This window comes from Carassius auratus, chromosome 31 (genome assembly GCF_003368295.1).
Source record: "Carassius auratus strain Wakin chromosome 31, ASM336829v1, whole genome shotgun sequence".
In the NCBI taxonomy this organism is placed as follows: Eukaryota; Metazoa; Chordata; class Actinopteri; order Cypriniformes; family Cyprinidae; genus Carassius; species Carassius auratus.
This window is the reverse complement of record NC_039273.1, coordinates 509,716-524,458: the sequence shown is the minus strand read 5'-3', so window position 1 is coordinate 524,458 and position 14,743 is coordinate 509,716. Positions and strand designations below refer to the sequence as shown.

The window sequence follows — 14,743 nt, the reverse complement described above, 5'->3', positions numbered from 1 at the left end:
GAACACAGTGTGCAGAAGATCTGAGAGAGAGAGAAAACACACACCCATCTCTTTACTTTGAAGTAGATCAGTAATAAGCAGAGAGAGAGAGAGAGTGTGTGTGTGTGTGTGTGTGTGTGTGTGTCTGTGTGTGTGTGTGTGTGTGTGTTTGTGTGACTGTGTGTGTGTTTGTGTGTGTGTGTGTGTGTGTGTTCACCTGGTGCAGGGCTGTCAGTCCATCTTCGTTACACAGATCAGGACACACGTTGTTCTTCAGTAGATATCGCACTGAGAGGAGACACACACACACACACACACACACACACACACACACACAGAGACAAAGACATTAATTCACATCTCTTCAGATTAATATTCACATCAATCACACAGAGCAGAACTGACACACCGTCCAAATCGTTTTTTTAAATAATATTTATATATGTACATATAGCTTTTTTTCATTTTTATTCTTTTACAATTTTTTATTCTAGTTAATTTTTTTTATGGTTTTGGTGTTAATTAATGATAATAACCCTGTACTAATCACATTAAGTAAACACGGTGGAAGCGGTTTGTGTGTGTGTGTGTGTGTGAACTCTGGTGTTCTCTGTGTTCTAGAGTTGGACATGATCACTGAGTGTCTGAGTTCTTTAAATCAGACGTTTATACTCCATGCGTTTCATTTCTCACAGCAGAGGAAATGAAGATGGCGTGTAGCTCAGTGTTGTTGGCGTGCCGTGTTTACAGTCACACACAGAGACTTGTGTTCGTTCTCCTCCCACAGAAGACGAGGAGAGAGATCCTCTTGGTGCAGCGGCTGCATTCCTGCGCAGGGAGGACACACAGACGCTTCCAGAAAGATAAAACCCACTCCAATAAACACAGAGACAGGAAGTGCAGAGCCGCACCCAACACCCTCGTCTTATCAGCGCCGGCTGTGAGGAGGATGATGAGGATGATGAGGATGATGAGGATGAGGGTCAGCGCTCTGAGTTCAGGACGCTGCATGTGGGTTCACATCAGGACCTCTAGTGGGCTTTAATGAGCGGAGAGATGACACACACACACACACACACGATGAACAGATGCATGCACTCATTACTGACTGTTTTCTTTTCAGTGCAGCGTCACACAGCTTCTCATCAACAGACAGAGATAATTGCAGTCATCTCTGCAGGACCAGCGCAAACACTCGTCTTCATCACACACACATCACTGATCAGAGGAGTTTAATCCACACAACCAACACACCTTTAGTATCTATTTGCACTTTTGTAAATACATCTTCAATAATACAATAATGCACTGCATCTTAATCAGGGTTAAATAAAAGAGAGTTAATAAAAGGCTAATAATTAAACAAATCATTAAAATGCTAAACGAAAATATATAAATATATTTATTATAATAAAAAACATATAATGCATATTTTTAATATAATTGTATATTTTTATATTTTTGTTTTTGTCAGGATTTTAAATAGTTCGCATGGGTTTTATTTATTAATCTGGTTGTTTTATTTTAGTTCTTCATGTTCTGAAAATGAGATGTTTTTTGTGTTTTGTTTATTTATTGCATTTCTATATTTCAAATATTTACTGGAATAATGATATTGCATTTCATACATGAAACATCAAACAATATTTTTTATTTTATTTTAATTGGTTACTTTATTTTATTTTATTAGTGCCTTCAAAAGCTCATTCCAAACTAATTACATTTTTATTTTATTTTTATTTTTTTGGCATTTTCAGCGTGTTACACAGCACATCAAGTTTAAGACATTAATAAGCCGTTTGATAACGAGCCTGTAAAACAGAATGATGTTGTTCAGTGTTGACAATGATAATGATGCTGATGTCAGATTTTCAGATTTAGCTCATTACGGAAGCATCTGATATGAATTAATGGATCAATGAGAATCAGAGAGGATGTCTGGCAGCATCAGAGCAGCTCTCTAATTAGTGATATTCAGTGGTTTAATAAAGCTGTGAGTCACTGGCGGTTCGTGTAATGAGAGCGAGAACAGCAATTACTAACGGTTAAAAACAGCAGCAGCTCAAAAAGACCATTTCAACACATTTCTAATGCAAAAAGATTTATAATTCCCTGCAAATGTACTGTTTTTGCTAAGCATCTACAGCACAAATATCTAAATATTCTTACATCCGGATGCATTTACTGGAGATGCACAATGACAGAAGATAAGAACTGTTTAAGTGAAAATAAAGTGAGTTTATGTTTAAAGCAAGAGCAAATATCTGCCAATAGGATCAGAAAAATCAACTTAATTAAAACGAAAGACAAGTAGATTTTTTTCTTGTTTGAAGTACAAACTTCACTTGGACACTTCTTATCTTCTGTCACTGTAAATGCATTTCGATTTATGAATGTTTAGATATTTGTACTGGAAAATGAGACGGATATTCTGAAGAAGCAGAAGAAGAACGTTGGTTTCTTTTAAGGATTTGTAAAGACTCAACAGAATCACTCTAGCAAACATCAGTGCATCACGGTAAACAGAGTCTAAACAAGTGATTCTAAGAGCCTCTTCTAACTGCACACTCAAGTCATCTCTCAAACATCTACTTTACAGCATGTTTTTACTGTCCGCGTCAGGAAATAAACAGATTAAAGGACTAAATGTTCTCCTTCCCTCCATCACAGACTCATCTGCAGTGAGTCTGTGTGCTTCTAGAGCTTCATTTATCATTCATGAAGCCGCTTGAGACGGACGAGACAGACGAATATGTCCTGTGAGCAAAAGTGCGCTTGAGAATCTAGTGCACTACAGAGTGACCATGATCAAGCCGCTGACTACTACTGTGAGTCCCATATTCACAAGGGCTGCCGTTATCAAATATTTATTCAATGACAGTGTTAATTTATTATTGAAGAAACAGAAGCAGCAGCGGTGAGATCAAATGTTCTCAGGAATCACAGAAGTAGCTGTGATTTCAGTTGTTTTTGACGGATTATCGGCACCGATATTAAACTTTTTTTTATGGTTATCGGTATCAGCCATTTTGAAAACTGATAAAACAATTTAAAAGCATTAAAGAACATTTTTGTTAGAGCTCTCTTTATTCTTAATTTTGACAATTTTATTATTAATAAATTAAGATATTAAGCTTTTTATGGTTATCGGTATCAGTCATTTTTAAAACCGATAAAACTTTAAAAGCATTAAATAAAGTTTTTGTTAGAGCTCTTTTTATTCTTAATTTTGACATTAATTTTATTATTAATATATTAAGATATTTATCTTTTTATGGTTATCGGTATCAGTCATTTTTAAAACCGATAAAACTTTAAAAGCATTAAAGAAAGTTTTTGTTAGAGCTCTTTTTATTCTTAATTTTGACATTAATTTACATTTTTACACCAGACATACATATCGGTCCAAAATATCTGTAAAAAATATCAATTAATCTGTAATAATCGGTTTTGGGTCTGAAAACACATATATCGGTTGACCCCAAGATTTCAGCAGCACCTTCATTAGCAATGAACACAACGAAGAAGTATGGTTTCACACAAAAACACAGAGCAAACGACACAAACTCAATCCAGGTCCCAGATGTGTGTAACTCAAGTTCAGAATTATCGGTCTGAATTATCACACTAGTCTGAAATAATCTTCTAATCTTCTTTGATATACATATGGATGCCATGATATCGAAGTACTCTATTGCACTAAAGTGATGCATGATGGTCCACGTTCACATGGGAATCACTGCTGCCGTCATAATGAAACGTTATCGTGTGATCTCTGGTGGAGCCCAAACGAGCCATTACTGAAGAACGACAAACATTTGATCCACATCGCTGATTACTCGCTCACACACACACACACACACACACACACACAGCAGGCTGGCATGAGGATGTATGGGTGTATATTGTTGCTGAATAGGCAGCGAGTGGTTTCTGCTTACTAAACTACAAGCTCATCTAATGTACGTACACACACACACACACACACACACTCACTCAAACACACACACACACACACACACACACAAACTTCATTTATGTTTTTATGCAGTCTATAGTATTCAGAAAGACAAAGGAATTACTTTACGACTGTTAACGGTCCCCTGTTACATTACAGTACATATAATTACACTTACCACATAAACAGTAAGAGAGATGACGGAGGATGATGGCGAATTATTTGCAGATCCTCAGCAACACTGACAAACATCTGTAAAATGTGTGGTACGTACTGTTGTGACGAGTGACAGCCAAAGAATTTTAATTTGGAGCTCTGATACAAAGACAGCGAGACACAGTGAATGAGCAGTGACTTGATGAGGACTTAATGAGCGTGCACACACACACACACACACACACACACACACACACACTGAATCTGCTTTTGTGCGAGTGAAATGAGTAAATACATGTTGACAAAAAATGATATCTCGATACTGTTCCGGTTTTTCTGGATAACAATGATCAAACAATATTTTGCTGAGTGTGTTTTTGTGCTAAAGACAGGTAAGTCCTTGCCTTAATGAATGATTCATTCAATCATTCAATCAAACAAACTATTCATTCAAAATGGATGATTCATTTAGAAACAAACCAAGTACCTGTTTAATGAATGGATCACTGAATCACTGACTCAGATGATTCATTTAAAATGGATGATTCATTTAGAAACAAATCAAGTCCCTGTTTAATGAATGGATCACTGAATCACTGACTCAAATGATTCATTTAAAATGGATGATTCATTTAGAAACAAACCAAGTACCTGTTTAATGAATGGATCACTGAATCACTGACTCAAATGATTCATTTAAAATGGATGATTCATTTAGAAACAAATCAAGTCCATGTTTAAATGAATGGATCATTGAATCATTGACTCAGATGATTCATTTAAAATCGATGATTCATTTTGAAATAAATCAAGTCCCTGTTTAAATGAATGGATCACTGAATCACTGGATCAAATGATTCATTTAAAATGGATGATTCATTTTCAAACAAATCAAGTCCTTGTTTAAATGAATGGATCACTGAATCACTGACTCATATGATTCATTTAAAATGGATGATTCATTTTGAAACAAACCAAGTACCTGTTTAAATAAATGGATCACTGAATCATTGACTCAGATGATTCATTCAGGAACGAAACACCACAAGTGTTGCACAAATATCCTGACACAGCTTTGTTTGGAACTAGTTTTGTTGACGAAAGAGAAAAAACTGAACATTGTGTCTAAAATGTAACAATTTCACATGGTGCACTTGCTATTACCAGATATTACTTAACCGTATATGTGTGTTTGTGTATATATATTTTTTCCTGTCATAAATACAATCATGAGGACATTCTAACTGAATCCAGTGGACTTCATTCATCATGCAGTCAATGCATTTGGACTCTCAAGATGTGTTTTTGTTTGTTTTTTGCATATACTCCTTCAGTCAGCTCTTCCTGTGCGATCAGAGCGTCTGTCAGTCTGTCTGTTGGTTAGTAAGCTCATGTGTCTGGTGTGAGGAAGATGATGCTCCAGACAGATGGAGACGGATCCCTCAGACTGCTGCTCGGATCTGAACCAGTCTGAACACACGACCTGCACCAGATGATCATCGTCTGCATCTTTCAGTTCAGAGGAAACCAAAAAACAGGAAAAGAAATGCAGCATCTTGTGGTTGATGACTGATTTTCTTCGAAACAGCTTCTGAGATATTCAAGGTGTTAGAGTTAGGGTTATTCACTGGGTGTAAGTGCATGAGCGTGTGTGTGTGTGTTTGTCGACACAGGCTAAATAAACCACAGATGCGACAGGAAAATTTCAAACGAGTTCAGCTTCCTCTTTCTCCTCCATTGATTTCTGGTTACACAGAACTCACTAGTCATTTAACACAATAACTGAGAAACAACATCCTCTTCTGCCAATAAGAGACAGTTCTGCCAAATTCAGCAGTTTATGTCAGAAATTAGGACAAAATGATTTGGAAGACACAAAAAAAGTTTTGCAAATTTTATGGTAAAACTGCATTTGCAATTTAAATATTTATTTTTTTAAAAAGAGTTCCTGGTTTTATGTAGACATGCACAATTATATAATTATATAAAGCAATATCACTGCAAAATACTAATTAATAATATACTTAATTATTATAATTTTATTTATTTTAATGTATTTATATTATTATGTAAATATAATAATATACTTAATTATTATTTTACTTATTTTATGTATTTATATATTTATATTGTTATATGTATTTTATTTTTAACATTATTATATTGAGCCTAATAAAGAATTTATTATAACAAAACAATACTATAATACTATTATATACAAATAATACTATTGTATTTATAGTATTATTACTGTTGTAATACTATTATAAATAATAATATACTTTATTTGTATGTATTTTTATTTTATATAAATATAATAATATATTTTTTTATTTTACTTATCTTTATGTTGTTATATATATATATATATAAATATATTACAACAAAACAAGAAACATATCACTAATTTACTTGAAAATAAATTTTATTTTAAAATATTGTTTTAAAAGTATTACGTGAATAAAAAATAAGAGTATTTAAAAAAAAAATGTTGTTGAACCATCAAGTGGAAAACCACAGAAAGCTTTTAAAGCTTCTTGTTTGTTGGCAACAGTTTTTCAAACGCTTCTCATTGCAAAACTCATTAATTAAATAACAGAAATAACAAATAATTTAGATTGAATTTATATTAAGCACCTACAATACTGACTACGTATAAATTCAAACAAAAGCCTTGAATCGAAGCACCAGAACATGGGAGGACAAAAGAAATCTAAAGCTGTTTGATTCAGTTAAACAAACTAAAATCAGCAGCAATCCACTGAGAGACGAGCGAAGCTAACAGAAGATCGATTGAGTGTGACAGGAACTAAATCTATAATAAATAAATAAATAAATAATTCACTCAATCGATAGAGATATAAACAGCGTGCAAAAGCAAAACACAAAGGAATTTGAGTTTTATGATTTCAATGATGCAGAAAATGTGGACGGATTCACGGAAACCAGTCATAAAAATAATTTACAGTAGGATCCAGAATGTCATTCAGTTTGGATGGCTGTACACTGAATCAAACGGCGATATGAATATAAGATCATCAACACATGAACTTTATATGAAAGCATTTCAATATTTAATTTGAGAAAACACAGATCTTCACTGCAAACCGGCGAAATAAAAGTTTGGTTTAACTTAAACTTTAATTATAACGTACATCATTGTGTAAAGTAAAGTATATCAAAGTTATAATAATAATAGAAAAATCTCTGCAGTGCATGCAGCACTTTTTAAAAATTATTAAACATAAAGTTGGTTATTTGGAATAAATTAAACGTTAATGAAAAAAAAACTTGAACTTTGTTATTTTTTATTTCATTTAGTTGCCAACAAAAATGGGAAAAACTAAATTACTACAATAACAACTATAACAATACAACAAAATAGCATCTGATATTTCATGTGACCGCACCTTTAAGATTCAAGTTGTTCTTTAAGAGAATGATTGACAGCTGTGATGACATCAGTAAATGTGTACTGCGTAATTAATTGCGACTGGTGTGTTCTCTGTTGCATCTCTGGCAGGATGAGATGAATCATTACTGTCAGTCTGAGATCAGATCATTTACCACGCTTTCTCTGAGGTTACGACCCACTTTACCAACGCTTAATGTGATTAGTAAATATGAGATGACAACAGCCTAACGCCTGTGACTTTATCACCTCATTAATGAATTAGCTGATGTGTGAAGCGCAGTAAGTTTGGGGGAATGAGTCAGAATTACACAATTACGTCAAGCATCAAAAACACCCACAAATGGTTTATCTTCCTAATTTCCAGAATAAGCAGATACGACCGAACATCCTCTGAAAAACCTCAAGCATATTAGCAGCTTTGCTTTATCCAGCGAACTAATGCGAGCATTTCAGCTAAACACGTTGAATCTATTCAGCTAAAGCCGCTGTATGAAGCCATCTGTCATGATGAACCTAAAGCTCTTAATCAATACATCACCGAGCGAGTTACTCTGAGCAAAAACAGCTCCATCAAGCAGAGCGTAAACATCCAGGTTCAGATAATCTGACGGGATTACAGCACACTTCTGCATCTGCTCCTGAGAACTGCAGGCTACTTTCTACATGCATTCGGTTTCCAGGCGTTCAGAAAGACAGCAGACGTTGATTTGACCACCACTGTCATTTTCCACTGCTTTCAGCCCATTATTTCACACTCGTTTACACCAATTTAGTCATTCTGGTTGCCACCGGCACTCTGGTTTTACACAGCAATCAGGGCGACAGCACTGTTTTCAATGCCTTGTTAAATGACGTGGGAAAGCAGATTTTACACGACACCGCTGGCAGATGCATAAACACATTTATAGGGTTGCTCGGCTTTTTTAGACGCTCCTCCGTTTCTTTAATTATCCTGCCGAAGCCAGTTCCTGATTAACCCTTGTGCATTGTTCAAATGCACCTCCTTTTCGTTATGTTCAGGATGAAAACATCCACTCAATTAAACTGCTGTCAAAATGTATCAGATTCATATTTTTTTTAAACAAACACTAGAATTTGCTGTTATATTCCATATAACTCCATATATATAAGTATATATAAGTATGCACAGGCCTATCTAAAGGGTTAATGGTCCCACCTAGTGATCAACCGTAAAAATTTTCCCAAAAGGGAAAATCACAAACAATCAAGAATGCATGATTATATGGTGTCATGGCTTTGCAATCAAAAAATGTAGTTATAATCGAAGTCAATGGGGCAAAAACAGCCACCAACAACAAATGAGGAAGAAAAAATTCAAATCTAATGTTGCACAAAAACTAAAAATGCATCAAAGCCAATCTTGTTACTAATCTTTGACATGCCCAAGACTGTGATAAAAGGTAAAAAAATATCCAGTCCACAATCACTTTTTATATTGAAAATATGTAATTTTGTGTCCCCCCCCCCACAAATCAGTGACATCATTTATGAACTTGGTAATTAAAGAGTTAAAATCTTGGATTTAAAAAAAAAAAAAACATTTGGTTGTTTTGATCAGGACTAAGGTTGATTAATCGAATTATGCAAAAAAAAAAAAGAAAAAAATATATTTATCTGATACATTTTTTCAGCGGTTTAATTAAGTGGACGTTTTCATCCACAAACATAACGAAAAGGTAGTGAATTTGCCCACAGTGTACCGTTGAGTTTAAATTTAAAATAAGATTTAGATTTGTCACCAAAAATCATTACATTAGCTCCAACACAGAGAAAGCTGTGGCCAAAATAAGATTCAACTTTACCCTCTAGTGGACGAAAGCGTCCCCAACAACGCATAAGGGTTAAAAAGTAGCAAAAAGCCTATTAGACGGTTGATAGAGAACTTCAAAAGATTGAGTATGTATGTGATTTTTGCCTAAAAAAAACAGCATAATATGTTTGCAGATATTTAGGAAGCATACTTGTTTCTCTGAAAAGCAGATACTCTGCTTTGAAATGTGCATTCCTTGGTGTATAATGTCTGTTTTTTGTTTTGGTCTGTTTGGCTCCACCCACTGCCAATTTACCCAATAGGATTTTGACATCACGGGTTGCCAGTCAGAGGAAAACACAACATATTGCAGCCATGGTATAACACTTTTTTTTTTTTTTTTGCTATCTTCAGTTTTTACTATTTATAATAGTGTGATTTTTGGTGAATTGTATTAAAGCTAGGACCAGTTTGACCCACAAAAATCTTTATATTTATTCATTATTATGTAAGTATATGGAAACCAACTTGAAAATGTAACTACAACAAACAACAAATAAGTAAAATAACTTTTTCTTTATTAAACCTCTAGTTAAAGAAATGTATATTTTAAGTGCACTGCGCATGATGTAAATGTTTAACAAGTCATTTGATAACTTTAAATATCTTTGCAGAAAAGATGCATGAACTATAACCACATCTTGTACAAACTCGTCTTATACATATTATATGTTCAGAAATAATTCAAGGGAAATGCTTTAAAAAAATAAAATAAAATTCAAAAGTTAATTCAAAATCAAAATGACTGAAAGTAAAATACCAGTAGACTATTATTAACTATAACTGTTCTGTAACAAGTAATCAGTAGCTTTAGTAGTATTTTTTGGTAATATTTCTATTCAAAAGTAGTTCATGCATGTTTTCTGCAAAGATATTAAATAAGTGATTTGTTTTACATTTACATCATGTGTGCTGCATTCGGAATATAAATTTCTTTAACTAGAGGCTTAATATAAGAAAAAAAAAACTGGAATCATGTTGTAGTTAAATTTTCAAGTTGAATATCAACAATCGGTTAAAAGTTCTGAACATTTAGAGACTTTATTTTTTTCAATATCGCCCAGCCCTATTTTAATTTAGCAATGATGTCTCTTTTAATAATTGACAATAATAACGCTCTGCTCTCGACCAGGTACATTTTTAATGGCTAAAATAGCAGTTCAGCTTACAGCGCCATCTGTTGGTGAAAATAATCACTACATGACTGCTCCAGTCAGTGACAGGACACTAAAAACTGGGACGTCTGGTCACTTTAGATTACACTTACTCACCTTCATCCGGATCGTTCCTCGATGAGGCCTCTAGCAGGGCAACACTTGCTGCAAATGAAACCCTTTTACGGTTATCCCGCAGGTTCCCGTGGCAGCGCCGTTTGTCGCCCTTACGCTTCTTGTTCTGCATTTCCTTCTCGTAGACGGCCCATCGCTTGAGCTGTTGTGTGCGGCGCTTCTGCGCGGCCCTGAGTCGTTCCAGACTGGGCACCTTATCCAGCTGCTGCAGCTCCGTCAACAGCTCCAGGTGATTGGCCATGATGATGATGATGATGATGAAGGTGATGAAGGTGAATCTAGCAGGGACTGCAGCTCCCTGCCAAACCTCCACCCTTCATCCTGAGCCTGGAAGAAGATGAGAAACAACACTCTGATCAATCACATGTAGGGATGTAAAGATTAACCGCGAGCCTTGAGATGATTCAATTCGGTTGAGATGCTAAACAGATCGCGATTCAATTAGGGGAGGAGTTTATATGAATGTATTTCAGAGTGGAACTTACTGTGTTTAGAAAAGTTTACGTCAATGGTATTTTTCTTTTCATCTTGCCTCTGTATGATGCATATTAAAGATCATAAATGCAGCGCAGCTTTGTTTACAGTGGTAACCACGGAAACACTGTATCTTTTAATTAATATTTACTTCTGCTCTTATACGCCACGTCTATATGAAAAACAGTCAGAATATTCTGTGTTAAAAGGATGCATGTTTTTCAATTACCTATACTGGTCTTAATATCCAAAAATAATATAATTTAATTATTACAGATCTTTGGACAATGGAGTCAACATGGGACTGCATTATGTTCTGCAACATCTAGAAAGACCAGGGACTTATGTGAGGATCCTGTTTGTGGACTTTAACTTTGCCTTTAACATTATCATTTCAAAGCTCCTCCTGCCCAAACTAACACAGCTCTCCTCCGTCTTTCAGTGGATCAACAGCTTCCTGACAGACAGGCAGCAGCTATTGAGGCTGGGAAAACTCACATCCAGCACCTGTATAATTTAGCACTGGAGTTCCTCAGGGCTATGTTCTCTCCCCACTGCTCTTCTCTCTGTACACCAACGACTGCACATCTAAAGACCCCTCTGTCAAGCTCCTGAAGTTTGCAGACGATACCACAGTCATCGGCCTCATTCAGGCTAAAACTGTGGAGATGACAGGAGTACCCCCCCCCCCCCCCCCCCCCCCGTTCTTCCTCCATTCACCATCATGAACAGCACTGTGACTGCAGTGGAGTCATTCAGGTTCCTGGGCACCGAAATCTCTCAGGACCTGAAGTGGGACATTCACATTGACTCCATCGTGAAAAAGGCCCAGCAGAGGTTGTACTTCCTTCATCCTTCTCCAGCTGAGGAAGTTTAACCTGCCACAGGAGCTGCTGAAACCGGTCTACTCCACCATCACTGAATCCATCCTCTGCACTTCAGTAACGGTCTGGTTCAGCTGAGCTACCAAATCTGACCTCAGAAGACTACATCCTCCTCTGTAAACATGCCTGTCATGGATGATCTCGGCAATGGAGAAGTGCTCACTAACACAGTTTTAGACACATTCGTGAACAATATTTCAGAAAAATAGGTCTTTTGTGTACTTAGAGTTCAGCTCATGAAAAATGGGGGCGAAAACAAAAGTGTTGCGTTTATAATTTTGTTCAGTGTACATATATACGACCACAAACACCGTCCCACAACATCCTGTGCTCATGAACGTATGAAGCTTGTTCGTATGGGGGATGTTGAGCTTGCTCTATATAAAAGCAGCAGCAGAGGCTAATATAACACGTCTCGCTGCTGTAAGTGGGGATTTACCAGTCAATTATCAGGACGCAGGCGGAGACCTTCTGAGGAACGTGGGCTTCACACATTAGTGAGCAGATGAAGACGCTACACTCATCTCTGCTGCTGTGCAATTTTCCACTGGTGAAGTGGGCAAAGCAGCAACACACACACACACACACACACACACACACACACACACACATAACTGTCACATCCTGTCACCACCGGACGCCATCGACACACACTCACACAAACAAGCCTCACCATTTCCTGTGTCTATCGCTGAGACTGATCTAAAACACGTGAATCCTCCAGAGGAGAGAGCAGGTGAATCGTGTGTGTGCGAGGGCCATGTTTTCCACTTCTAGCCCACGACACACACGACTTCCCCTCGCAGACGTCTGAACCTGTCACACACAGGTGACGCTCAGGACACGAGAGAGACGTGCACTCAATCCAACAGATTCATCCAGCATCACTAACACTTAACAGGAACAGTACATGCTTTCACACACATTGAGGTTCATCTTTGTGAAGCATTAGTGTTTCTATAAACCACAATTACATCACAGAGCAAACACGGGACTCGAGGTGTGCGATGCGGAACTTTTACGATAATACTGTAATTGTTGTTTTGAATGTGTGTGAGCTGACACCATGCATGAGTCCATGCACTGACTGTGTGCTGTAGCTTCAGTAAGATAATAAAGGTTCTTCATTAGCACTGATGGTTATGTGAAGAACCTTTAACACACAGGTCCTTTAGAGTGGAAAAATACTCTTTCGATCATACAAATGTTCTTTGTAATATGGAAAAAATGCAAGTGAAGCAAATTCAGTTTGAAACTAAAAATCTCTTTGCAGTTCAATACTGAATGCATGAGTGTTATGAACAAATCCTTTGAGAGAATGATTCAGTGGCCACTTGCTTTGTTTCTAAAAGAATCAGCAATTTTGAACTAAGCGTTTAAACGAATGATTCAATGACTCTCATTAAGACAAGGACTTGCCACCATCCACTAGAGGTTTAAACTTTTTATATTTTATACGTCAATATTCACATTTTTATATTTTTAAAACACTTGTAATGTAAGAATTTGACAAAAATGTTGTATACAACAATTTTTGAAATATCGAACTGCAACAGAGAGAGAGAGTGTGTGTGTGTGTGTGTGTGTATGAGAGAGAGAGGGAGACAGAGACAGAGAGTGTGTGTATGTGAGTGATTGTATGTGTGAGTGTGCGTGTGTGTGTGTGTGTATGTGTGTGTTAGAGAGAGAGAGAGAGACCGAGAGAAAGTTTGTGTTTGTGAGTATGAGGGAGAGAGTGTGAGTGTGTGTGTGTGTGTGTGTGTGTGTGTACGTAAGTGTTTGAGTGAGTGTGTGTGTGTGTGTATTAGTGAATGTGTGTGTGTGTATTAGGGCTGCACAATTAATCGAATTTGTAATCGCAATTACAATTACAGATGACACAATTATGTAATCGTTTAAAGGCACAATTACACAAAAAAAAGTTCACTTACATCATTCTGTGTGCATAAGATATGTTGTTGTTCTCTCTACAGATTATCTTAAGGGTTTTTTTCCCAATTGTTTGAATTTCTTTGTTTTAATATAACATAATACCATGCATATATTTACTTTGGTTTGGTTTCTCAGAAAAAATTAATAAATAAAATAATAATTATATATATATATATATATATATATGATATTTGAGGCTTAAAAAAAAAGGAAGAGTGTTTTCCGCTGGTTTATTTTGATATAACAATATGGCATGCAGTGGCTTCAAACAATGGCATAAAGCTATTAAAAAAATTATTCAATCTAAATTGAGCTAATCGTAATATATAATCGCAATTACAATTTCAAGGGAATAATCGACAATTATGATTTTTGTCATAATCGTGCAGCCCTAGTGTGTATGAGTGACTGTGTGTGTAAGTGTGTGAGTGTGTGAGTGAGTGTGTGTGCAGGTGTGTGAGTGAGTGTGTGCGTGCGTGTGTATTAGTGAATGTGTAAGTGTGTGTGTGTGTGTGTGTGTGTGTGCACGTGTGTGAGTGAGTGTGTGTGCACGTGTGTGTGTGTGTGTGTGTGTGTATTAGTGAATGTGTGTGTAAGTGTGTGTGTGTGTGTGTGTGTGTGTGTGAGTGAGTGAGTGAGTGAGTGTGTGTGTGTATTAGTGAATGTGTGTGTGTGTGTGTGTGTGTGTGTAAGCAATATGCACCAGAGAGAGTGCAGGTGCGCTGAGAGGATAACAGCATCAAAGACACACACACACACACTCTCTCTCTCTCTCTCTCTCTCTCTCTGCTGCTGGGTCACACACTGTGCAGCTACTAGAACATA

At 36.4% G+C, this 14,743-nt stretch overlaps 1 protein-coding gene across 1 annotated transcript in view; it reads right to left on the bottom strand.

Moving 5' to 3' along the window:
- The window catches only part of LOC113050124 (protein phosphatase 1 regulatory inhibitor subunit 16B-like), a 29,788-nt gene that overhangs the window by 8,227 nt on the left and 6,818 nt on the right, over nt 1–14,743 (bottom strand). Inside the window, exons 2-3 of the mRNA XM_026212823.1 lie at nt 10,611–10,955; nt 197–267 (exon numbers count right to left, since the gene is read on the bottom strand). Coding sequence (XP_026068608.1) covers nt 197–267; nt 10,611–10,869 — 330 coding nt within the window. The 5' untranslated portion in view covers nt 10,870–10,955. The remainder of the gene's footprint in view (nt 1–196; nt 268–10,610; nt 10,956–14,743) is intronic.